The 24,215-nt window shown below is 40.1% G+C and overlaps 2 protein-coding genes across 4 annotated transcripts; one reads left to right on the top strand and one right to left on the bottom strand.

Annotated features, from left to right (window-relative positions):
* Window positions 1-1,339: 1,339 nt before the first annotated feature.
* On the top strand, window positions 1,340-9,705 carry LOC113010246 (uncharacterized). 3 transcript variants are annotated; one of them, XM_026149233.1, is made up of 2 exons: window positions 1,340-1,484; window positions 7,437-9,705. In XM_026149233.1, exon 2 carries the CDS (start codon window positions 7,561-7,563, stop codon window positions 9,223-9,225), a length of 1,665 nt encoding a protein of 554 aa, XP_026005018.1. In that variant the 5' UTR covers window positions 1,340-1,484; window positions 7,437-7,560; the 3' UTR covers window positions 9,226-9,705. The 3 variants fall into 3 exon arrangements, with proteins under 3 accessions (XP_026005018.1, XP_026005019.1, XP_026005020.1); XM_026149234.1 differs by lacking the exon at window positions 1,340-1,484 and adding an exon at window positions 4,036-4,146; XM_026149235.1 differs by lacking the exon at window positions 1,340-1,484 and adding an exon at window positions 4,155-4,698.
* A 4,948-nt stretch (window positions 9,706-14,653) lies between these two features.
* On the bottom strand, window positions 14,654-23,218 carry crfb16 (cytokine receptor family member B16). Its single transcript, XM_026149342.1, has 8 exons — window positions 23,053-23,218; window positions 22,847-22,974; window positions 20,574-20,700; window positions 18,403-18,593; window positions 17,978-18,102; window positions 17,453-17,600; window positions 16,617-16,771; window positions 14,654-16,331 (listed from the first exon to the last, which is right to left on the bottom strand). The coding sequence occupies exons 2-8, from the start codon at window positions 22,896-22,898 to the stop codon at window positions 16,203-16,205; spliced, it is 927 nt and encodes a 308-aa protein (XP_026005127.1). The 5' UTR covers window positions 22,899-22,974; window positions 23,053-23,218; the 3' UTR covers window positions 14,654-16,202.
* Between the last annotated feature and the right edge of the window lie 997 nt (window positions 23,219-24,215).

Here is a 24,215-nt window from a genome sequence, read left to right as displayed (position 1 = left end):
GTTTCCTTTTTTAAATCTTTTGGTTTGTCTTCCATGTAATAACTACTGTCCTAATTGGGAAGAATGAGAACAGAGCAAAAAAATTTAAATAGTAATAGTAGTAGTATTAATAATTATACAAAGTGAGTTGCACATACTGATAATATTGGGGTGTTGGTGTTCTTGTTGTTGTTTAGCAGACAAATGATTGTATCAAACAAAAGGGGCAAAGAAAAGAAACCCTCATAAACACTAATATTGCTGTCAACCCCCCCAAGTACACAAACGTACAACACGCTGACCACAAAGAATTCCTTTTCTGGAAACGTTGAATCTCTAGAAAACCTGGAAGCATGAAATCACCTCCCTTGTTGGACCTTGTACATAAGAGACTCTTGAACTGTGAATAACTAGAAGATTTTATAAATAGCACAACTCACCTTCACTGTAAATAAAATCACTTTACTTGCACAACTGAGTTTCTACGTCTGAATCTGGTCGACACGTGACAATATTTTTGTAACACTGATTTAGAAAAGAAAGTATTTAATAGATGCGAGCTTGTCTCTCAATTATCAAATCGATTACTCTGGAGAAAATACGAAGTCTCCAGAGACATTATGGCACAAAGTAACCACAGACTGGCTGTCGATTCAGCCAGGATCACGACATCTGTCCTTCCAGACTAATTTGAATGAATTAGAGAATTTCGTGATTCTCTGTACCGATTTGGGCATGACGAGCTCGAACGCTGACTTGACGCGTGTCACAGAAGTTCCTGCCAATCTAGTGTGTTTCAAATTTGAAGATTTTGAATTGTAAATGTACAAATGTTAAATATACATTTTAAAAATTATCTTATTGACAAAATTATTATTTTAAATTAATAAGTAAAAAAAGGAACTCTAAACTCTATGTACCTCTAAATGTGATTACTTTTTTCTTTGTCTTTCTTTTTTCTCCAAGTATAAAAATCAGTTGCAATTCAGTCATCGCTGAAGAGTCTGCACAAAGTGAGTCTTTTAACTCATATGTTTCACTTTTTCTTTTTTTTCCCTTTTCTTCCCCAGCACAAACAAAGATAGAAATGTGTACTGAAAACTTCCCTGAAAACTTCAGGTTCTCTCGACAGCTGCTTTTAAATATGACCTGTAACATTTTGTGATTTGACAAAATGTGTCAAATTACACATTTTGTCAATCATGACAACTTGAAAAAAGTTCCAAAGTTCTCCTCCAACAATTGTCTACTCTGCACTCTCTATAGCTACTGTTATCACTAGCTTGCCAATAACTGATAACTTGGTTTGGCAATAGTTAAACATGTGACAGTGAACCTCTTTCAGGTTTCGATGTAGTGCTGCTGAAGTGTACCCAAACAACACGTTTTTCACACTGCATGAAATGTGCACACTACACACTGTGTGCACACTGCATAAAAGCCCAAAAGGAGCCACAGAGTAAAGCAGACTTGCTCTCCCTTACTGGTCAGAGGCATACTAAGTGGTAAGTTGACAAATAAACTGAGGGGTTATTTTACTGTTTATCTGTTATTGAGTTGTATAAACTGAAAAAGGGGCTATTGATGTGGTAAGGGGTGCCTGAGCACCACGTGCCAGTGGAGGTTAAGATCAACACAAGGTTTATGTAAAGTTTGTATTGTTTGGATAGGTTTTCTTTTAACATTGCATGCTACAGTAATTACAAGCTTTATAACTTATAAGATTTTTGTTAAAATTTAATGTAATAAATATTTTATTTTCACTCCATTTTGTGTTCTGTAATCTTGTGATAATCAAAACTAAAAGGAATCCTAATGATAAATGAATCTGATGGGTTTTTCAGACAGGACAGAGTTAGACTGAAAGGTGACAACTGATGATGTTAGCTTATGACATAATGCACTAGCATGAAGTTAAGTTTGGTTAGAAATGTACTACCCACGTAAAAGTTTAAACATTAAATATTCAAAATGAAAACAATGCCAGTGCTGCTTGTTTCTGTACACTTTTAATCTTACAGAGGCAGGAACTTCACTGATCTGCATGTGGAAAATCTGCTTATAAAATTATTACGTTCAGAGGTTTCAGGATAAATTACAATACAAATGACTATGTACCATGTGCTGCCAGGCACGTTTTAAACAGACATTACAAGACACTCGTGGTTAGGGATGGGTACCAGTATCCGGTGCCATGATGGCACCGGTTCTGACATAAACGGTAGTAACCAGACCGAAAAGCAGCGCACGTTTCGGTGCTTTATTTCGGTGCTTTTTTTTCCTGAGCTGTGATACACTTCTAGCCAATCATTTTAGTTTCCGAGAATAGTTAGCGGGGCCAGGTACGTACGTTCTTTTAGAGCAGAGCTACAGATTAAAAATGCCCAAGGCGAAGCGGTCAAAAGTCTGGCTGTACTTCACAGCAAAAGATGCAAACTCAGCAGCAACAAGTGCTTTAAGCTGATACTGTGATACTGTCAAAGGAGGTAACACATCAAATCCGATGAAACACCTGGCGACGCATAGCGTTTTTTTTAAAAGCCCAGAAATGCGCCGTATTTGATAGCTTGCTGCGAGACCTCACACCGAGCGCATCTACTGCGGGTGGGTTGCCTGTTATGCAACATCCCCAAAAACCCGAAGAGGAGAGTCCTGGCCCCTAGCCCTGCCAGTGTAGCAGAAATGATGAGGATGATGATGCAGCAGCAGCCGTTCTTCTCTGCGTGAGGAGCTTAATGTTGTTCGTGTGTAATTTACGTTGAGTAGGCTAACCACGTTATTACATTAATGCAGGTAAGGTGAACTAGCAAACATCATCATAGCTACATGCGGCTGTCTTCTTGTTTGATGGCAGATACTCCCTTCACCCTGGCCAAAAAGGCTAAAATGACCAAAGAAAAAGTGGAAAACAGTTAAACATGAGAGGTTTAGGACAAAGTTTGTGTTTTTTCCATTGTTTAAGCTTCCAGCCAAGAGTGATACCATATATGCCCCATAGCTGCAGAAAAGGCTAACATTGTTATCTTTTTACAAAAAAACTGCTGAACATGAGGTTTTTGGACCAATTTTGTGTTCTCCATTCTTTAAGCACCGGTTTGAGCACCGTTTAAGCACCGGCACCGTTTCAAAAGTACCGATTTGGCACCGGTATCGGATAAAACCTAAACGATACCCATCCCTACTCGTGGTTATAAGTGGATACTTTAGTTCTATTGCAGCATATTCATGTTTACATATTTTCCTTTCCACATATAAATACACACAAACACACACACACACACACACACACACACACACACACACACACACACACACACACACACACACTCCTCATGCCTATGGTGCGACAACTTTTCTCCATACCCCTGGTACACTGCGTGGAAGCACTTTGCCACCCACACACACACACACACACACACACACACACACACACACACATGCACACACACACACATGCACACACACACACACACACACACACACACACACACACACACACACACACATGCACACACACACGCGCACACACATATACATATGCAGATCAAAATAAGGATCTAATTGATAATAATGATACAATCAATAATAATAATCATCATCATCATAGTGTCACCAATAACAATAACATTAATGGGGACATGAAATGCTACACATATAAAGGCCAGTGACAGAATCGATAACTCAGAGGAAAATAAGGACATTAAAAGTAAAAATCAGTCTAAGGGGATCACTTACATGCTGCTCCTGGCTGAAACAATAAGTTTTATGCTAAGAAAGAAACGATAGACTGTCCACTTTTACTTTCATGTCTCTTTAGTAGTGATGTGCGGATCGATATTGAAATATCGATTCTTCCGATACTAGTAATTTATGTTCTAGAATCGATTCTCATATTAAAATATCGATATTTTAGTACTTTGGGGTAAATTTATAATTTTTCATTTACAGGAACGCAGTGGAAAGAAAGTATAACATTCGGATCATCTAAATTGGAAGGAACTACTTCCTCTTCCATCATTTATAGTCGTGTGCGAAATACGGCTGTATAATTGTGTCGCAGCCCCTGCTGGCGTGCGCACTCACAACAATGGCTGAGCGTAAACGGAGTCACATGTGGACGTAAAATACGTCGAAATCAGTGGTATCACACATCACTACTCTTTAGCAGTAAGTAGGTATGCGCCGTTTGGCTAGCTGCACTCAAACAGGAAAATCCAGCTGTTAATAGTAATGTTTGTTTGGAGAGCACTTTAAAAATAAGAACAGTGTGGACGAGAGCCTGTTTGAGTCAGGTGACCGGTGGTTCACTGGACAGAAAATGATTTTTCCACCTTTGGCCGAGGAGCTGCACAATTAGCCAATGCAATCAGTCTAATCTGACTCCTGCAAATCGGTGCCTGCTACACGGGCTGCCTTGACAGAAAGACATGACCACCATCGACCCAGCAGACTCTAGTTTGTTTGAGAGGATTTGAGTAGGATGCCTAAGGTCTGTCAGTCTCCCGGCTTGGAGAGTTTCTACCTCTGAGGCCTCCTCTGTGTGTCTTCACACTCACACTCAGCCTCCTGTGTGCTGTAAAGTCTTGCCATCTCCATAGTGACTGCTCCTCCACTACTGCGCATATTTCTACCCATGGCTGCAGTACAGCTGCATAGCTGAACGAGAACAAAAATTTTGTTTTGGTTCTTGCAACAGAGATATGTTAGAAGCTCTGAAAGGTTAGTCATCTTTTTTGTTATTAAATTAGTTACTGAATTAGTTTACAAAACAGTGGGGGTGTCCAAATTCATAGCCTGCATCCTCCTGAGGACCCAGCCTTCATGGTCTATAAGTGAGCTGCTGTGAAATTGAACAGTCTAGCCTTCAGTTTTGCATCACCAGCTGTCTCGGAGGAGTTTAATAAAATCAGCCATCTGCTCCTTGCTATGTAAAATATAACAGGGCACTGGCGTAAATGTTTTATCGTCTCACACTTCTGCTGAATAAGTTTTCTGTTTGACGTTTATTCAGCTGTAATCTCAGCCAAAGCGATTTACTTACGAACAAATAAAACACTGAAAAAAGCCAAACAATAACATTTTTAAGTTATCTAAGTGACCTATATGTCATGTTTAACCTGAGTAGAGAAAGACCGCGGAGATCTGAAAACGATGTGCCGGGAGTTCGCAGTTATACCCCCGGCTAGCTATCGAGCTGGTGGGTAACTATGGGCTCAAATTGTGGTCATAAATATTTTGTACTTGTAAATCAGGATTTGTATGTGTAAAAAGAATTTGTGTGTGGACCAAAAAATACGTGTGAAACTCTGCACTCAAGTTTCAAGTTACAAGTATGAATTTTGACCCTATTTTTCTTCCTTTCAGCTGATTGGTCAATGTCATGTCAATCACTAATTTAACAGATGGGTTTGGCTGTTTGGGGGGCGCTGTTTTGAACTGCAGGCAGTGTTGCCAACTTAGCGACTTTGTCGCTATATTGAGCGACTTTTCAGACCTCCTTAGCGACTTCTTTTCTAAAAAGCGACCAGCAACAAATCTGGCGACTTTTTCTGGTGTTATTGGAGACTTATTTATGACGACTTTTTGACGTGAAAGCGCGTGTTGCTCTTACTCTCAACAAGCAGCGGTGCTGCCCGCTCACGGGCGGAGGATAGTCCTCCCCCAGCTGCAGGAGATGTTCACACCTGTGCGTCCAAACTGCAAATGAATCGCGCATGAGCGAAGCCGCTGCTCCTGCTCTGACTGTAACGCAGTCAGTTCTTCTTTCACTGTTATGCTGTTTTGTGGATCACAAGGTTTAAAACTACTTATAAACACACACACAAAGTAACTCCACCAGAGCGCCTATTTCGGGTCACTTTTGCCGTTCGAAGAACGGATAAAGGAGCAGGGTTGGAATTGTGACATTAAAAATCAATAATTCCTGCTCCTTGTCGTTTCCATCTCTGACTTTATGTCCTCTACAAGAGTTTCTGTTTTTTTTATCTTCAAATGTTCAATAAAAACATGTATCGCTAATTCACAACGAAGAAAGCTTTGTAACTATCCCCACTAGTGAAGACTGTGTCATTTCCACAACACTGCCCCCCCCCCAGGTCTGCAGCGCTGTTGAAAAGGCTCTGGAGGTCCCTGTATTAAACACGTAGTCCTGTGACACAAAAATCACCAAACTCGGACGACCACAGACTGTTTTCCTTCCTGGTGATGAAGGAAAACGCTGGGCTGGCATGTAAAGGGCATTTATTCCCTTCAAGGACCTGAAGCTCCATAAAGCACCCCTCCAATAGCCAAACCTATCTGTTCTCTGATTGGATTGTTAAATTTGTGATTGACATGACATTGGCCAATCAGATGAAACGAAGAAAAATAGGGTCAAAATTCATACTTGAAACTTGAAACTTGAGTGCAGAGTTTCACACGTATTTTTTTGCTAAGTACACACACAAATTCTTTTTACACACACAAATCCTGATTTACAAGTACAAAATATTTATGACCACAATTTGAGCCCATAGGTAACAGACGTCTCCAAAAACATCGGAGCACTTTTGCAAACGTGATATCTTGATAAACCGAGCAAATATTTGAAGTTTACACAGCTACATTCTCACCTGAAAATATCCTAAAAGTGTATTTTGTGACCCAGAAAGAGTAATAAGAGTAATATTAAAACTAAGTAGCTGCCGCCATTGTTGGAAACTGGAATTGGCTGGGCTGCGCTATGAATTCTGGGACATGGTGGGCCACGAAGGATACACCCGACCCATCCTTCAAATCTGGGGAAAAGTAGGACACATTTGGAGGAGTGTACAAATTTGGACAGCCTTCGTCGCATCGCTGTGACGTAATCGGCCTACAAATGCGGCCTCAGGAGGATGCAGCCTATGAATTTGGACACCCCCAGTGTGTGGCCTTATAGGAGAAAGGACTTGAGGACACACACCCACACACACAAACACACACGCGTGCACACACACTCCATTATCAATAATGGCCCAAACTTATCTTTTCATTAGCAAAGCACCCTTGCAGAAAACAGACAAAAGTAAAATTTTACTGCATGCTTTGAATGGTAAAAGTCACACCACATTAAAGAATAATATATAAATTTAAAACTGAAAGTGAGTAGTCCAAACTAAAATCTTAACATAAGATTTTATTTTCAGTGGGGATAATTTTTGGGCTTAGAATAAAATGTGGTGGTTTTTGTGTAGTTTAGCCATTTTAAGCTAATTTAAGGATCTAAGGCGACAATTCTACATAAAAAAAATAGATCATTTTTTTCTTCGACATCTCCATGAGTACAGCGATAGAGCAGAATGCCATTCCCTCAATATCGATATAATGTCTTCCCTCACTTAAGATACACAGTCATTGTTAAGCACAGATCATTTCTATTTAAACTTGATGACTCTAATTCTGTGTATTTATATTTTGTACATTTCATATTTCTTCAGATTTGGGCCTGAACAACACCTCCAGAGCAGAAGATATTGATGCGGACTGCACAGAGCGAGAAAGATCAACGAAAGATCAACGTCTTCATAGTAACTTTAGTAATTAATATAAAACAAAACGAGAATGTTCAGCCGCTTTAAGGGAGAAAAAAGCCCCATAAAGCTTTCAGATGCTGTTAAAAAGATCAGCAAACTGCTGGAATCACATTCAGGACATCTCCCGGTTTATGTCATTCCCCTAAAAAATGATAAATTCAATGTCGATGGATGCAAGAGTTTTAGTTTTGGAGAAGAGTCCAGTAAACCTAATCGCACCATAATGGTTCTTGGAGCAACCGGTGCTGGGAAGACAACTCTCATCAACGGGATGATCAATTACATTTTAGGTGTTAAATGGGAGGATCCATATCGCTTTAACTTGGTGAATGAAACTCAGTCAACATCACAAGCTCACAGTCAGACCTCTGAAGTCGCTGTGTACAAAATCAACCACCAGGAGGGATTTCAAATCCCGTTCTCTCTGACCATTGTGGACACTCCAGGCTTTGGAGATACAAGAGGCATAGAAAGAGACAGAGAGATCGTAGAGCAGCTACGTAATCTCTTCACTTCCTCACATGGTGTCAGTGAAATCGATGCTGTGTGTTTTGTAGCTCAGGCTGCTTTAGCACGACTCACACCAACACAGAAATATGTGTTTGATTCAGTGCTCTCAATCTTTGGCAAAGATGTGGCAGAAAACATCAGCATTGTGGTGACATTTGCAGACGGTCAGCGACCTCCAGTTCTCGAGGCGATCAATGCTGCAGGAGTCCCATGTCCTAAAACAAAAGACGGGCTGCCGGTTCACTTCAAATTCAATAACTCAGCGCTGTTTGCAAATAACAAATCAGCTGAAGGAGACAGAATGAGTGATGATGATGATGAAGGAGACTTTGATCAGATGTTTTGGGAGATGGGGACAAAAAGCATGAAAAGGTTTTTTGCCACTCTGAATAAAATAGAAACTAAAAGCTTGACACTGACAAAGGAAGTCCTCAGAGAAAGAAAGCAGCTCGAGATTTCAGTTGAGAATCTGCAGGAGCAGGTGAAACTTGGGTTAGCCAAGCTTGAGGAGATAAAAGAGACGAGGGAAAAACTTAAAGAATATGAAGCAGAGATCGGCAGAAATGAGAACTTTGAATTTGAAGTTACTGTCAAAAAGCCTGTTCAGGTGGACATTTCTGGCTCTGGAAACTACATCACCAACTGTCAGCAGTGTCATGCCACCTGCCATTACCCTTGTGCCTATGCAAATGATGCAGATAAAAGGAGCTGTGGAGCAATGGGGCCAGATGGATATTGTACTCAATGTCCAGGAAAATGTATTTGGAATGTACACTTTAATCAGAAGTACAAATGGGGCTATGAAGATGTTAAAGAAAAAAGAACAATAAAGGAGCTGGAAGAAAAGTATCGGGAAGCCAGAGGAGAGAAGATGACTGTTCAGAAAGTGATTGATAAACTGAAGGCTGAGTATAAAAGTTTGCAGGCTGACGTAGTGAAACTGATGGAGAGATCTTCCAAGTGTCTGAACAGACTCAAAGAGATAGCACTGAAGGCAAACCCTCTGTCCACTCCAGAGTACATCGACATGCTTATTGAAGGAGAGAAATCTGAGGGCAAACCAGGCTGGAAGCAACGAGTTCAGTCTCTGAGGTCCATGAAGGAAAAAGCAGAGACAATGGCTAAAATAGAGCAAGGCAAGAAACTCCTGCGTCATCAAGAATCACTTGATGTTAATGCTTAGCAAGTCAACAAGGCAACTCGTCCAGAGTCAGAGAACGACTTCACCACAGTTCAGTTTGAACTTGTTTTGCAATGTAAGTGCGTGCTTCACCACTTGGCTGTACTACTGCAAGTAATTTAAGATGTAAACACAGCACAATGACAAAAATGAGTTTTTATTTTCTGGTTGAATTTGTTCTGCTCTTCTCCACAGTCTGCTTGACACACGCTACTCTCAGCTTTGGGTTTATTTCAATATCATTTCTTAATCTGTTTTGTTTACATTGAACTAAATTGTAATAATTAATTTTCTAACCTTAACTCTTCAAATTAAATTTGGGATAAAAAAAGATAAATATAGTGCAAAGTCACATTTGTGCAAATGTGAATGTTACTAATATATAAAATCATTTTATGAGCTTCATTATGTTTTTGTCCATGATAGCATTCACGTCTGTTGTGGTGAATGATGGATGCATCAATAAATGTCAAACTATAACTACGTTTGTATTGTTGTGATGTTTGTGTTGTTAGCTAAGACATCTGTCCTCCGTCCACCCACATTAAAAATTCACTCCTTCACCTACTGGGTCTTCACCTAATCACTGCTGAAAGTTATGATTGTCATTTTACAGCAAATCAAATGTTAAGAAATTAGAAAAAGCCCAAATGAATCAAACTTGTGCACCAAATTATTTTTGTTGAAAGTCATACAGAAAAGTCAGAATGCTGTCTAAGGAAGTTTTTCCTGAAACACTACTTCTGCATTTCGGCTTAGTTCTTTAAAAGGTCATGTTACTCATATGAGATTGTATTTACCTCATTTACCTCACCTGGTAAGTACTAGATGAAGTCATAGATCAACATGAAACCAACTCCATATCCAAGTCATTACATTTTGGTCCATTGAATATAAACTTGAATTATTTTCCTCTTGGTTTTACTGCGGCTACTGTAAGTGCATTGATGTGAGCAGTATTTATGAAACAGTTTAGAAACAGTAATTGTACAGATCTTGTGCTGTGTGCTGTTCTTGGGCCTATGGAAAACATCATTTAGTGTATACATTCTGGAATAAATGAGTTTACTCCAGTTTTATTTGGCATTATATTTGTCTAAATTTCACATGTGATTGTTGGTCATGAAGACCCTTTGTGTTCATCTGAAGCTCATGTAGGCATCAGGCGCAATTCTCCTGCAGCAGCTCTTCTTTCACTTTCAGCTTTGCTGTGAATGAGGGTGCGGAGGACTTCTGAGAATTCATACTTGTTTACACGGTCGCTGTCCTGTTCACTTCCACCATACGTTCTTCTTCCTGTACCCAGGGCAAAAAAACACACAAACACACACACAAAGAGAGAGAGGAGAAAACAAAGAAAAAAATCTGTCAAATTTTATTTTTCAAAATGTACTAAAATGGAAGACGAATGCATAACAACATGTAAATTAAAATAATTCATTTTTAACTTTCAACATCTTTCATTATTATTAGTTTAGTTTGAAAACTACTTTATGTCATCTACAGCTAACTTCCTTTATATTTTGCTGCAGCATGGCTAAGCCTGTATGTGGGTGGGGGAGGGCCGTGCGCCTGTTTGCCACATTAAATGTCATGGATCGCTGTGTGGCAGGCAGGATGCAAACTCACAGACTCAGGGGATGAACTCAAAAAAATCACAGCTTTAATGCTGGAGAGGCAGATCGTAGGACATACAAAACTAAACTGGGAACAAGAAACTAAACACTCGCAGAGAGACACAGGGAGATCCACACAGCATGAGGGAGAACGCGACACAGAACTGAGGGAGACGCAGACATAAATACACAGAGGGTTAACGAGGGAAGTGGGAGCACATGGGGAACACAGGTGACACTGATAACCATAACGAGACAGGGCGGGGTGAACATAACATGACGTATACAGGCGCGGGAGTCACCAAGTAAAACAGGAAGTACACGGGGGTTCAGACAGGAGGGGAGAGAGAGAGCACAGGAAGAACATAGCCATAACAGGCAGGGGAAACATGGAATAAACACAAAGAGGGGCACACAGGGGGTAAGAGTCACGAAAGGAAAACACTTAGGGAACAACACAACAGGACAACTCAGGAAACATGGCCTAAATAAGGAACGAAATACAAAAAATACAAGAAACTAAGAACACTGGGCCCACATCTTTCTTTCTGATAAAAGGTGCACTTCACAGTAAGTTCATGTTCACTGAGCTCTTTTTTGTTTATATATATATATATATATGGGGAGACATGTCAGAAAGGTCGGCTGATAGGAAAAAAACAACGAAAATACATAACATGAGGTAAGAGCAGGAGAAAAAAAACTCCACTCAGACTGAGCTCCTAGTGGGAGAACAGTTTGATAATAGAAAAAACACCTCAGAAGACATTAAGTTGACTGCACATAATTTCAAATATTTGCTTTTTTAGAACTAGAAAAATAACTTTTCCATTAAGTTCACAAAATAATATACAATACAACAGGAAATGTCTGGGTTTTTTAAAGAAGAAGGAGGCTCCATAAAGCTTTCAGATGCTGTTAAAATAAAAGTCAGCAAACCACTTGAAACACCACCAGGGTTTCTCCCTGTTTATATGATTCACCTGGAAAAGAACATGACATTCAATGTCGATGGATGCAAGAGATTCAGTATTGGAGAAGAGTCCAGTAAGCCTAATCGCACCATAATGCTTATGGGCGCAACCGGTGCTGGGAAGACAACTCTCATCAACGGGATGATCAATTACATTTTAGGTGTTAAATGGGAGGATCCATATCGCTTTAACTTGGTGAATGAAACTCAGTCAACATCACAAGCTCACAGTCAGACCTCTGAAGTCGCTGTGTACAAAATCAACCACCAGGAGGGATTTCAAATCCCGTTCTCTCTGATCATTGTGGACACTCCAGGCTTTGGAGATACAAGAGGCATAGAAAGAGACAGAGAGATCGTAGAGCAGCTACGTAATCTCTTCACTTCCTCACATGGTGTCAGTGAAATCGATGCTGTGTGTTTTGTAGCTCAGGCTGCTTTAGCACGACTCACACCAACACAGAAATATGTGTTTGATTCTGTTTTCTCAATCTTTGGCAAAGATGTGGCAGAAAACATCAGGATCCTGGTGACATTTGCCGACAGTCAACGACCATCAGTTCTCGAGGCGATCAATGCTGCAGGAGTCCCATGTCCTAAAACAAAAGACGGGCTGCCGGTTCACTTCAAATTCAATAACTCAGCGCTGTTTATAAACAACAAATCAGCTGTGGCAGAAAGCATGAATGATGATGATGACAATGATAATGATGATGATGAAGAGGACTTCAATCAGATGTTTTGGAAGATGGGGACGAAAAGTATAAAGAAGTTTTTTGCTGCTCTGAATAAAATAGAAACTAAAAGCTTGACACTGACAAAGGAAGTCCTCAGAGAAAGAAAGCAGCTCGAGATTTCAGTTGAGAGTCTGCAGGAGCAGGTGAAACTTGGGTTAGCCAAGCTTGAGGAGATAAAAGAGACGAGGGAAAAAATTAAAAACTGCAAGGCAGAGATCAGCAGAAATGAAAGCTTTGAGTTTGAAGTTTCTGTTAAAATCCCTGTTCCGGAGGATATTTCGAATCCTGGAAACTACATCACTAATTGCAAGCAGTGTCATTACACCTGTCACTACCCTTGCCAGACAGCAAATGATGCAGATAAACGTGGCTGTGCAGCAATGGGGCCAGACGGATACTGTACAGAGTGCCCAGGGAAATGCATCTGGAATGTACGTTATAATCAGAAGTACAAATGGGTGTATAAAGAAGTTAAAGAGAAATGAACAATAAAGGAGCTGAGAAAAAAGTACTTGAAGGCCAAAGGAGAGAAGATGACTGTTCAAGCACTGGTTGACAAACTGAATGCTGAGTACGACTGTTTGCAGGCTGAGGTGGTGAAACTGGTGGAGAGATCTGCAGAGTGTCTGAACAGACTCAAAGAGATAGCACTGAAGCCAAACCCTCTGTCCACTCTAGAACACATCGACGTGCTTATTGAAGGAGAGAAATCTGAGGCTAAACCAGGCTGGAAGCAACGAGTTCAGTCTCTGACGTCCATGAAGGAAAAAGCAGAGCTCATGGCTCACGTGGAGAAATTTAATTAAACATTCTTGATGCTACATCTTTGACAATTCACAAATAAAATAAGATAAATAAAGACAGAAGTAGCATCAAATATTTGGAGGCATTAAATCTCAGCCAGCAACAACAATATTAAGTAATTTAAGGTTTTACCACTTGTGCAATTCTTTTGTTTTTCTATGTTTTCTGTTTTTTTGTTTTTTTTACAGTTTAATGCTTTATCATTTTTTACATCACTTTAGACAACATAAAACCTAAATAACATACAACACTGATCACAACATAACTGTTTTATTTCTTCATTCAATTATTTTATTCCCTCTTAACTGTTTATAATGCCTGACACACACACACTGTTCTCCATGTTTTAAACCTGCTTAATGTTTTTATGTCATAAAATGCAAATATCATTGATATAAGAGATTTTTATTCTGAGTTACATGTTATGTCTATTCTTGTAATAGCCTGCTGAATGATGGTGACATCATTAAATAATAAACTTTGATAAACTTGAGAGCACATAAGCTGCTGTCTGTCGTGATCCTTCATTGCACAGATTGGCATCTCACTCACTCTGTACTGCAGTCAGTGTAGAAAAGATGGTAACTCGAGTTATAAACAGGTGACAAACAGTCACTGTTAATATTTTGGTTTCTGTCCTAGTATTTGTACTTCTCAGGTTTTGTGTTTTGAGCTCTTTCTGTTCTGTGTCTCTGTGTTCCCTCTCTGTTGCCATGTCTGATAGTGTTCAGCTCGTGTCTGTGCATACCTGTTGTATTGTGTGTACACCACGTGTAAGTAAAGCTCACTCATTGCACATAAGCCAGTGCCTGCATTTGGGTCTCTCTCTCTCCACTTCACTTCAATAATTCAATTTTCACAAATTTACGACAAAGCAAAACTTTAAATACTCATCTTCTAGAGTGTTTCCAATGATAATACCTGACATGGGCTATTGCCCTGCTGTAAGTTTCCTCATAGGTTATACAGTGCAATAATGAAGCTCTCTGAAGACGCTTCTCACAATCTAATTTCTTTTTTTCCTAAAACAGTAAATATTATCATGGCCTTAACAAAAATGTGTCATATCCACACATCCATCCAATTCAGACTGCAGGGAGGCTAAAACCCATCACAACTCCAGTACGGCAAAAACAAGAGGCGCAGAACACAGAACACCTAGTAAAAAGATTTAAAGGCTGATAATCCACAAACACGTTTATTCAATGAATTTACCTCATTGAATATATATGTATATATATATATATATATATATATATATATATATATATATATATATATATATATATATAACACATCAACATTGCAATGACAACATATATATGTACATATACACATAGCTCTACAGCAGGATTTAAGCCTAAAGCAGTCAAACTATATGCCTCACATTACATACACATGCACGGACCAAAATAAGTACACTGAGCTCATTACTCGGTCCAGAGTAGATCAACGTTCAACATTTGTTTAAAATCATCTCTGTCACATTGGTTGTTTACTCGACAGCACGCTCTAAGTGTGGTATAGAGTTTCTCCTAGAGGCAGAAAGTCTGGAGCACAGAAACTGAGTGTGACCTCTCTGATACAGGTTTTCTCTGACTGAGGTTTCAGGTTTTGTTGAGCCAGCAAATACCACAAAAGCCTGACAATGTTGACCTGACTTCATGGCTCACCCTTCAGGTCTAAGGTTACAGAAAATAAACAATGCTCATCTGTAAGTGTTTAGCTGTAACCCAACAATATCTGCTCCGTCACAGCAAGCTTATTTCAAAAACATGACACACTGCATGTGCTTTAATTATAACTTCATCCTAACAGCACATTTTCAGCAGTGATGTGACAGCATCTCCTACACATCACTGCAGTTTAATTATACACGTTAACAAAGGCGACGTTAACGTAAAGCACCAGCTAGAAATCAACACATGTAGTTTCACTCTAAAAGAACTAAAGAGGTAGCACTGTAAGATAACAAGAACAGAGTCTGGCATCAGAGTGTTTTAAATACAGATTTGTAAAGCTTGCTCTAAAATGAGCATTAACAACTCTTAGTACCAAAATATTAAGAAGCTGATGAAGTCAGTCCGAGCTCCTACTGCAGGTCTGATGGTTTGTTTAATTTGTAGGCAGCATGTTGCTCACAACTTTTGAACTGAATTTTACAGACTGACACGCGTAGTGAATCCTGTGGTTGGTCTGCTGGACTGATGGCTTTGTAAGAAGCTCATACTGGTTCAATTCAAACAGAATGTAATCTTTAGTTGGTAAATATATTTTCTTGAGTAATATACTTAAATGTACTCGGTGAAAATATGCCTGTATCCCTGCTTGATTCATTACTGCTTCATTTCACAATCAAAGTGTGATGGTTCATTTGCTTAACAGTTTCACAATCAGCAGTTACACAGTAATACTTAAAATGTCTCTTCATTTCCCAAGTTTTTTTTTCACAAATCTTTCAATAGCATTGTTGCTGAAAGGCAGAGCTAAGAACAAAGACAGAACGTAAATTCTTCCCTACATCTTTGTTTACTACCACTGTGGATCTGCTTGAATCTTGAGTAAATCCTGACCTCCTTCTGTGGGCTTCGTAGCGCTTTAAAAGTCACACAAATACCCAGTTTTTTCTTCTGAAGAGAAGTCAACAGGGAATGTAAACACTTGTCAGCTTTGTCGGGGCTCACAGGGGCTTCTTGTTCCACCTCCAACTCTGATCAGAGGGTCATAAATGGACCATTCAAATGTTGCGTGCTGCTCCGTGTGACCCTCCAACAGCTATACTGCAGGACTGTAGCACGACGTTACTTCCTTGTTGTCCTGCTGTAGATTCTCAGTGAGTTTCAGCTTGGTTTAGTCTTCCTGATGGGTTATCAGTGCAGCATCAGTCTGTGATGAGGTTTGATTTGGCTCCATCACCATCTGGTCACAAAGCTCCTTCTCCTGAGGGCTCATTGGGATTTGAATGTCCCAATTACCTCTCTGTAGAAAAACAGACCAAGATATGGAAAACTTCACTAAACAGTAGATCATTTTACTTCACACTGAACCTCAAACTTAGTCAGTACGTGCAGTAACACTCTTTACTATGTGTATTTATGATTTAGGTGTCAGATATTCGGTAGAAACAATAATTATGAGTGTATCACCAGCAGGGTGCGCTAAAGTACTGCTGCTGTTAGGTTTGCTGATATAAATTGTGACCTCCTGGTTCAGATATTTTACACCACAGGTATTCTGTCTGTGTAGATGAGAGGTAGTACTGACCAGAGACTGTGGCAGAGGCTCTTTATGGAAATGTGTTTTACAGGTTTCTGGACGACAGTGAACGATGGACCAGAATAAAACAAACAGGAGTCCCGCCATGATGATGACCGTCACCGTCAGGGTGGTCGGCGTCTTCCAGGCAGGAGCATCTGGATCTGCAGATGAGTCGGGAGTCAAAACCTCAGTGAGCGCTCTTTTAGTTCACTGCATAAATGCTGGCTTTAAAAAAATGTCTGTTCAATGATCAGAATTAGATTCAGACCTTTTAGTTCTTTAGGTTCTTTCTGGATTTTATTGTTTTTTCTCTGCGTCTAATGTTCACATTTTGGTGATGTTCAGATATTTTTTAATTGAACATTTAATTATTTTGAATAATTGATGAGGAAACAAGGACCACTGTTTCCAAAACTAAGAAAAGCCTCATCTGGACAACGAGGAAGGTTCCATATTTTAATTTAATTATAAGCACAAATCTTGATGTTTCTGTGAAGTAAAGACTTTATAGGCAGATCATGTGGAATAAGAGAATGGCTTTGATGGTGAAGATCTTTTTCTAAAATTGTGAATGTTTTTTAAAATTTGGATTTCTTTTGGGAAAGGGAAGACTTTTATTAAATGCTTTTTTGTGATGTGATGATGGTTGTAACTTCAATGAACTACCAGGTATTATGAAAAGAGAAACATCTCTGAAACTAAGAAAATATTTTATGAAATACATTTTAAATTAGAAGGATATTTAAGCATGACCTACAGATTTTATAGTAATTTAGAAACATGTTCAAAGTTAAAACATTTTAGGAAAGTAAGTGTGTGTGTGTGTGTGTTTACGCCTGTACCTATGATGGACACACACTGGGTGTCAGTGCTGTTGCTGCGAAACCCTGAGTTCAGCACAGTCTGCGCTGTGACGCAGTACACTGCTCCCTCCTGCAGGGCGGCGATGTGTAGCACCTCTTCCTCAGCAGGCATCGAGTACACGACAGCCTAAAAGAGATCAAAATAACGAAAATGTGAGTTTTTTTTTTATTTTAAACAATGAAACAAAGAATACAGCAAATGCATAAAAAACAAAGCTTAAACTGTGTCATTAAATTAAGTCAGAAAGGAGGAGACACGAAAAAAGAAACAGTGTAAGAAAAGGGGACAAAAAGCAAGAGTGTGGGGAGAAAACATGAAAACGTGAGAATAAAGGTGGATTAAAAGAAATGGAAGGACAGGCGGAAACAAAAAGGAAAACAGAAACAAGGAAAGGAATCACAATCTCAACGAAAATAAATAATCAAGGAAAAGAAAAGAAAGGAGCAAACGCAAGAATGAAAACATGAACTAGAAATAAAGAGAAAAGGAGATCAGATAACGACCTGCAGCTTTGCGCCTTTTTTCCAAACGGTCACATCGACGGTTGACGTCAGAGGAAGAGTCTCAAACGACACCTGGATGGCGTCGCCTGCTGACATCACTGTCATCTTTGGTACCGACAGCTTGGCTGCACACAGGAATCACTCTTTATTATTTCTATTAGAAAATGTTTTTTTCTTGGCCAGGTTCACAGGATCACGTGGGCTCTTCAAAGTAAGTCTCACATATTTAAAAATTCAAAAATTCAAATGGACTTTTCTGCACATTTACTATCTATCAGATATTTTAAAACCAAGGCCTCTTTCTTTCCTTTAGTGCCTGACTTTTCTCTTCCTGCCTGACAGATACGTCTCAGCTGAAGACAAACATCCATAAACACACCGAACATCAGCCGTGAAACAGACGTAGCTGTCAGCTCTTGTCTTACTTTGTCTCCTATTGAAGGGAGGTCTGAGTTTGGTCCAGGCGGAGCGCTGCGAGCCGCAATGCGCTCTGAGCCGGATGTTGTAGTCAGAGTCTGATCCCAGGTCAGAGGTCAGGTCACAGTGACTGAGCGTGATCCGCTGGCACCCTGGAGCCTCCATCCACCTGCCGTTCTGATGCTCCAGCTCAAACTCTCTGCGGACGTCGAGCACAGAAAGAGTTTTAGTTTTCTTTTAGATATTTCTTGGGAACAGAACAGAGACTCTAAAAGTTCATATAACAGTCGTATTTCTTCATCCAGCAATTTTTGGTTCATTTAGTCATATTAGTGACCAGCTGTTGCATTTCAATCCAATTATCCCCGTTTTTAATGTCCATATTTTGTTAATCTACCTCTGTTATATACAGTGCTTTGAGTAGAAAGCGATATAAGAATCAGTCCATTTACCATCTTTAGATGCTAAACATGATGTGAACTCATTGTCTCCTGTGGTTGAACTTTCTTCCTCTTTCTGAGAAGCTACAGTGAGGTAATAATAGATTCTTCTCAAGAAAACTATGGTGCTGGAGCTGAGGAGGAACGTAGGTCTGAACAAATACAACCAATAAACTCTCTGCAGTGTAACAGCTTCTTTGAGTGTCACTGTTTATAAATCTGTCTTTCCTGCCTCAGTGATTCCCCTCCTGCTACTCGCTGGGTAATTTTGATAAAGCTGTTTTTATTAGCTTCATTTAAAGGAGCTTTTAAAATACACCTCTGCACGACTCCACCTCCTCCACCACGCACGCAGCAGTCCTCATTGCATTTGTTGTTTATTGCACATCACTGAAGATTTAGCACAGCAATGACTCAGGATTCAGTCAGAGTCAACCTGTTAGGTGGCATTTATGACATTTATCAGAGGATCAGAGGTGTGGCTGAGCCTGTCTATCGTTAGGTTTTGGTGTGAGCTCATAAAGCTTTTACACCAGGATGATTTTTGTCTTTAAATATTTATAATAAAAAGCAGAGGAATAATTAAGTTTATGGTTGTAAAACTTTATAAACATCATTGCATCTGCATGCATCTGTGTGCTTTCACTGTTGGGGTGCATACACCCATACCCGAGCCTTACACCCATAGCCAGGTCTTACACTGCTGCTACGCCTCCAAAGCAGAAAAAGAGGGTGGAACCACAGGTGAGAGTTTTTCGAACAGGTCTTATGATCTCACTGTTAGTGATTTGTTGGAAGTTATTTACTCGTTAATTTAAAGGTGGTTTTTAGACGTCTCTCTTGTGTTGCAGTGAGAAAAGACACTGAAATTCTCTCAGTTATGAAACTGTTACTGACTGAACAGCTGTAATCTTTGTGGCTTACACTCAGGTGACTTAGAACAAACTGAGGCTGTAATAACTAGAATAAAGCACTAAGCAAAAACACTTCCGTCCAGCTATGAACACAGACGTACCTGCTGATCATTCTTTGCTCCTGTTGTTTTAGGTCACATGGTTAGAATTACATCAAGAACAATGTCTCCCTGTCAGGATCATTTAGTTTTAGCTGTCGTTGTATACAAATACAAACATGCAATAAACCCTGTTGGTCATTTCTGTGTTTGTCAGTCTGCAGCAAAGACACGAGAGTCGGTGCTGTTTGTTTGTCGGCTCTCAGTCTCAACACTGACGTCGTTGTTCTAGTCCAGTCTTCTTGCTCGCCTTTATGTTCAATCAGCCTCTACTCTGCGTAGTTTAAATCTGTGCTCTCAGTCCCGCTTTTAGGCCTTCATTCATTCAACCCACCTCCTCTCCATCTCCACCTCACAGACACCTCAGTCAGAGCTCCATCCAAGCCTCAGTCTTCATCTTCACCACCACCTGCATCTACACTCTGCGGCGTCCTGTCCTAAATCCTCTCACCGTGGAATTCTGACTGCCGTGATGTCTCATCGGAGTCTAATCCCCAAACTCTGCCTCAATAAACCATATTTCAATTCTTCAAAGTGATCTCTCTGTATTGAGCTACAGGATGAGGTTGACTTTGAGCTCCAAACTGTTCTTACTAAAATTCATATTTTTAAAAGTCATCATCAGTTTGTTTTGTGTATGACTTTTTAATATGGATCATTCAATATGGATGTTCTGTTGGGGACTAGTGTAAGCAAATATTTGATCAGCATTTTTTACAATTCTTACCCCTGATACTGGACAGAGTACAGAAGTGTAGTGTTGCATGAAGCCTGCAGGGGGGGCCACCTCAGCATGTGTCTCATGTCGACAGACTCCATGAAAACACTGCCAGGAGCCGGTAGCGTCCAAACATCTGCAGCCACAGTAAAATGTCAGATCGAATGTTATAAATCAGGTATCATAAAAAATTTAATATTAAGTCAAATTTAATATGAGCAGAACACGTCCTGATATCCTCTGGTGACATATGACTAATCAAAACATCAGATGGATATTAAAAAAGGAAATTGAAGCTCCAGCTGCAGACACGTATAAACCCAATCTAATCTAATACTGTTTGCCTGCATCTCATCGTTACACACACTGATTTATTAGTCAGAAGGTTCACTTTGTGCTTTGCACTTGTGTTTCCAGTTTTCTGATTGGTTTCATTTAGTTTGGGAAAAAGATATCTGGCCTTAACCGTGTGCCTCAAACATACTGCACAGAAAAATGCCATAACTTGATGCTAAAGCCCAGCATGAGTCATAACTTGCTGAACGTCCATATTCGCTGCATTGCTGCACTGACTGTGCTCAAGCTATCGGTGTTTCCTTCTTACTGGTAGTTACTATTGCCACTGACCTCCCACTGCAACAAGTTAAACTACAGTCACTAAACCATCTTTTGGCACCAAATGGTATTATAGTAAAACCGACTCCAGTTCAGCTGCAGCATAACAAATAGAGGTTTTTGACATTAAGACATAATATTTGTTCCTCATTTTGGTTGTTGTATCTATTTTTAAATGCATTCATTATAAATTGTTATCATTAAGTAAAGTTTCAAAAAGCCCAAAATAATAAAGAAAAGCCCCCAAAGTTCATAAATGTCATGCATGTCAGTTTTTACTTCACTTGGCTTGCTGAGCCCAGGTGAGAGTAGTGTACAGCTCTACACGGGTATAACAGGGATAGTAATGATCAGTACTTTGAGGAGCATCCATGAGTTCTGAGCAAAGCACACTCGTCTCGGCTTTGTTTGCTTGTACGTGACAGAGCGACTGTCTGCATTGGCTCCACACACGTCAGGATGAGGGGAAATAAGGCAGGTTGGTCTTTTCAAAGCGGGGTTCAGTGAAGAAATGGAGAAAAGGAAACTCAATCATTTTCATTTATGGTCAAATTAACTGTATTATTAGTTGGTAGATGTGATGAAAACAACATTAAAAAATAACTATTGTAAAAGTTACACTTATTCAAAAGGCTTGAATTAATATTTTTAAGATCCACTGGATGTCAGACTGGATACTGATGAAGCTGATGTTCCTCCTTCAGTGACTGTGGCGTGCAAGAATCGAGTGTCTGATTGGGCAATACAAGAGTCCACTTACACTGTAAGATCTGCAGTGGACTTTCTTGTGTAGGTGTCACATTTGTATTACTGACATATTTTCTATTTTCCAAATTTTTTAGGGGGGAGGAAACGAATATGGGCTGTAATTATTTAATAACTCATAAATCTGAGTAATTTTGTGGTGGCTTAGGCTGACGTGTGTGTGACACTGCTGCTCGCTGTTTACATGACTTCACCTCAAATAAGTCGACTCCCTGAACCTGGATCTGTCTGCTGTGTTTGCCCTGATGACGCCTTTAGGTGCATTTTTAATGCAATTATCAGATTCTTCATCTGTGATAGATTTTACTAGAAGACCTCCAATAATTTTTGATGTTTAGTATTTATTTATATGACTAATCATACTCATCTGTACTCATACAATTTATGCATACAGTCGTTTTAAAGTTCTTTATGAATAAAGATGATGATGATGATGATGCTGCTCACTTGGCTTTCACTCAACAAACATGAGATAACACAGATTCCTTCAGTCGTGTTGTGCCGAGACATCACCGGTGCAGCCGAGCTTGTTCATCTACAACAGCTCAACTAATTAAAATGTAACAATAAAAGGCATTAAGCTATGACGTTCCATTTTTTAATCAAGTATCCAGATTTGTGTGTGTGTGTGTGTGTGTGTGTGTGTGTGTGTGTGTGTGTGTGTGTGTGTGTGTGTGTGTGTGTGTGTGTGTGTGTGTGTGTGTGTGTGTGTGGACTCTCCATAAACCATCCCATTCAAAAAGAAATCCTGGTAAAGCAGCAGCCAGACTCCCTCCTGGAGGATTTTCCAGCCTGTTAGTTGATCTTGTGTGAACAGCACCTAATGCTGCAGAGCCTTCATGTGATTGTGTGTTGGGCTCAGACAGAAATCAGGTCTCTGTGTCAGCTGAATGTAAACTCACCATTTGTGAAATTCAGCAGGGTCATCATCAGCAGCAGGAGACTGACAGTCATGACTGCAGCACTTATCTCCAGACCAGAGGGAGAAATGAGCCCGTCGGTTCCTTCATAGCCAAATCTGAGCAGGTACCTGCACACAGGCGGATCGTTAATATGAGATTAAAAATCCAGATCTCTGTCAAAATAACCCAGATCCTTCTGTGCTCACTCAGGTCTTGAAGACAATTGGAAGATCACAGTGAAATCACAGGTTTCAGTTCGTCTATCGTCTTTCTGCCAAACTCCTCTTTCAAACTCGTAAGAAGCGTCTTTCGTCTCTCTGTAACTCGGCTCTTCTCTGACCTGCAGAGAGGAGCTAGTGTGTCTGGATGCTGAGGGTGTATTTGGGGCAGGAGATCCGGTCTGACCTGTTATGATTTCCCTCAAGGCGCACAGCTGTCAACAGTAAATTACTGGCTTAACTCATAACACGGCTGTTGAGCTTCTGTAACACAAACAAAGATCATCAACGCTGTTTGTTATCAGTATTAACACGGTCAGTACATAGTGCTGCTTGTCCAGTGCAAACAAGTGTCTGATTGACACACCAGCCGGTTTCTGAGATCAGATTTTAAATGTACATCATGATCTTATTTTCTGTTCAGTCCACATAGTGAGTAAGCAGATAAGCAGCCCTGACAGCAGCATTTTAGAAATGAATGGTTCCTTTAAGTAACATCCTCAGATAGAATCTGGGCTAAAGTGATAACAAGCACTCGTTTTCAGCTTCAGCAGAGGGAATCCTAATCTCTCCTGGAATACATTTTATCCACTCGTTCACTTCATCCAGATGCTGTGTCACCTCAGCGTCTGGTGGTGTGCAGAGGGGGACACACTAAAAGAGTTATGGCCAAAATGCAAGATGACAAGGCTGAAGTCCAGCCAATAAGAAGCAAGCCTGAGCATGAATCCAAAGAAGAGACCAAAAATGCAAAGAGATAAAAATGCAAAGAGACACATGCAGGGAGTCAAACAAGCAGAAGACAACACAACACAATCAAAGAACACAGCCAAACTGAAGCCTTTAAATACACACAGGAGCTAATGAGGGATAGTGGCAACACAACGGTGGCGACAAAGGGCCAAGTAGGTCTGGATATCTCTGGAAATGCTGTACTTTGATTTACTCGAGGTATCATTGTCTAATATTCAAATCTGTGTGACAAATATGAACCAAGTAAAAGCTGTGTACATGAAAAACTACTCAACCCCCCCAAAACAAGACCTCCAGCAGCACCAGGCTCAGGGAGGGGCGGCCATCTGCTGCAACTGGTTGGGGGAGAGGGGAGGAAGGCGGGACAAAAGACATGCTGCAGTAGAAAGCCAGAGATG

The sequence above is a fragment of the Astatotilapia calliptera genome, chromosome 18 (assembly GCF_900246225.1).
Source record: "Astatotilapia calliptera chromosome 18, fAstCal1.2, whole genome shotgun sequence".
Classification (NCBI taxonomy): domain Eukaryota; kingdom Metazoa; phylum Chordata; class Actinopteri; order Cichliformes; family Cichlidae; genus Astatotilapia; species Astatotilapia calliptera.
The sequence above is the reverse complement of the archived record's forward strand: the minus strand, read 5'-3'. Positions and strand labels throughout refer to the sequence as shown.

Coding starts and splice junctions, on each gene's coding strand:
- crfb16 (XM_026149342.1), bottom strand. CDS start 22,898: ATGACTGTCAGTCTCCTGCTGCTGATGATGACCCTGCTGAATTTCACA. Junction 17,601..17,977: donor AAAAAGGCGCAAAGCTGCAG/GTCGTTATCTGA, acceptor GATCTCTTTTAG/GCTGTCGTGTACTCGATGCC. Junction 16,332..16,616: donor AGCCTCTGCCACAGTCTCTG/GTCAGTACTACC, acceptor GTTTTTCTACAG/AGAGGTAATTGGGACATTCA.
- LOC113010246 (XM_026149233.1), top strand. CDS start 7,561: ATGTTCAGCCGCTTTAAGGGAGAAAAAAGCCCCATAAAGCTTTCAGAT.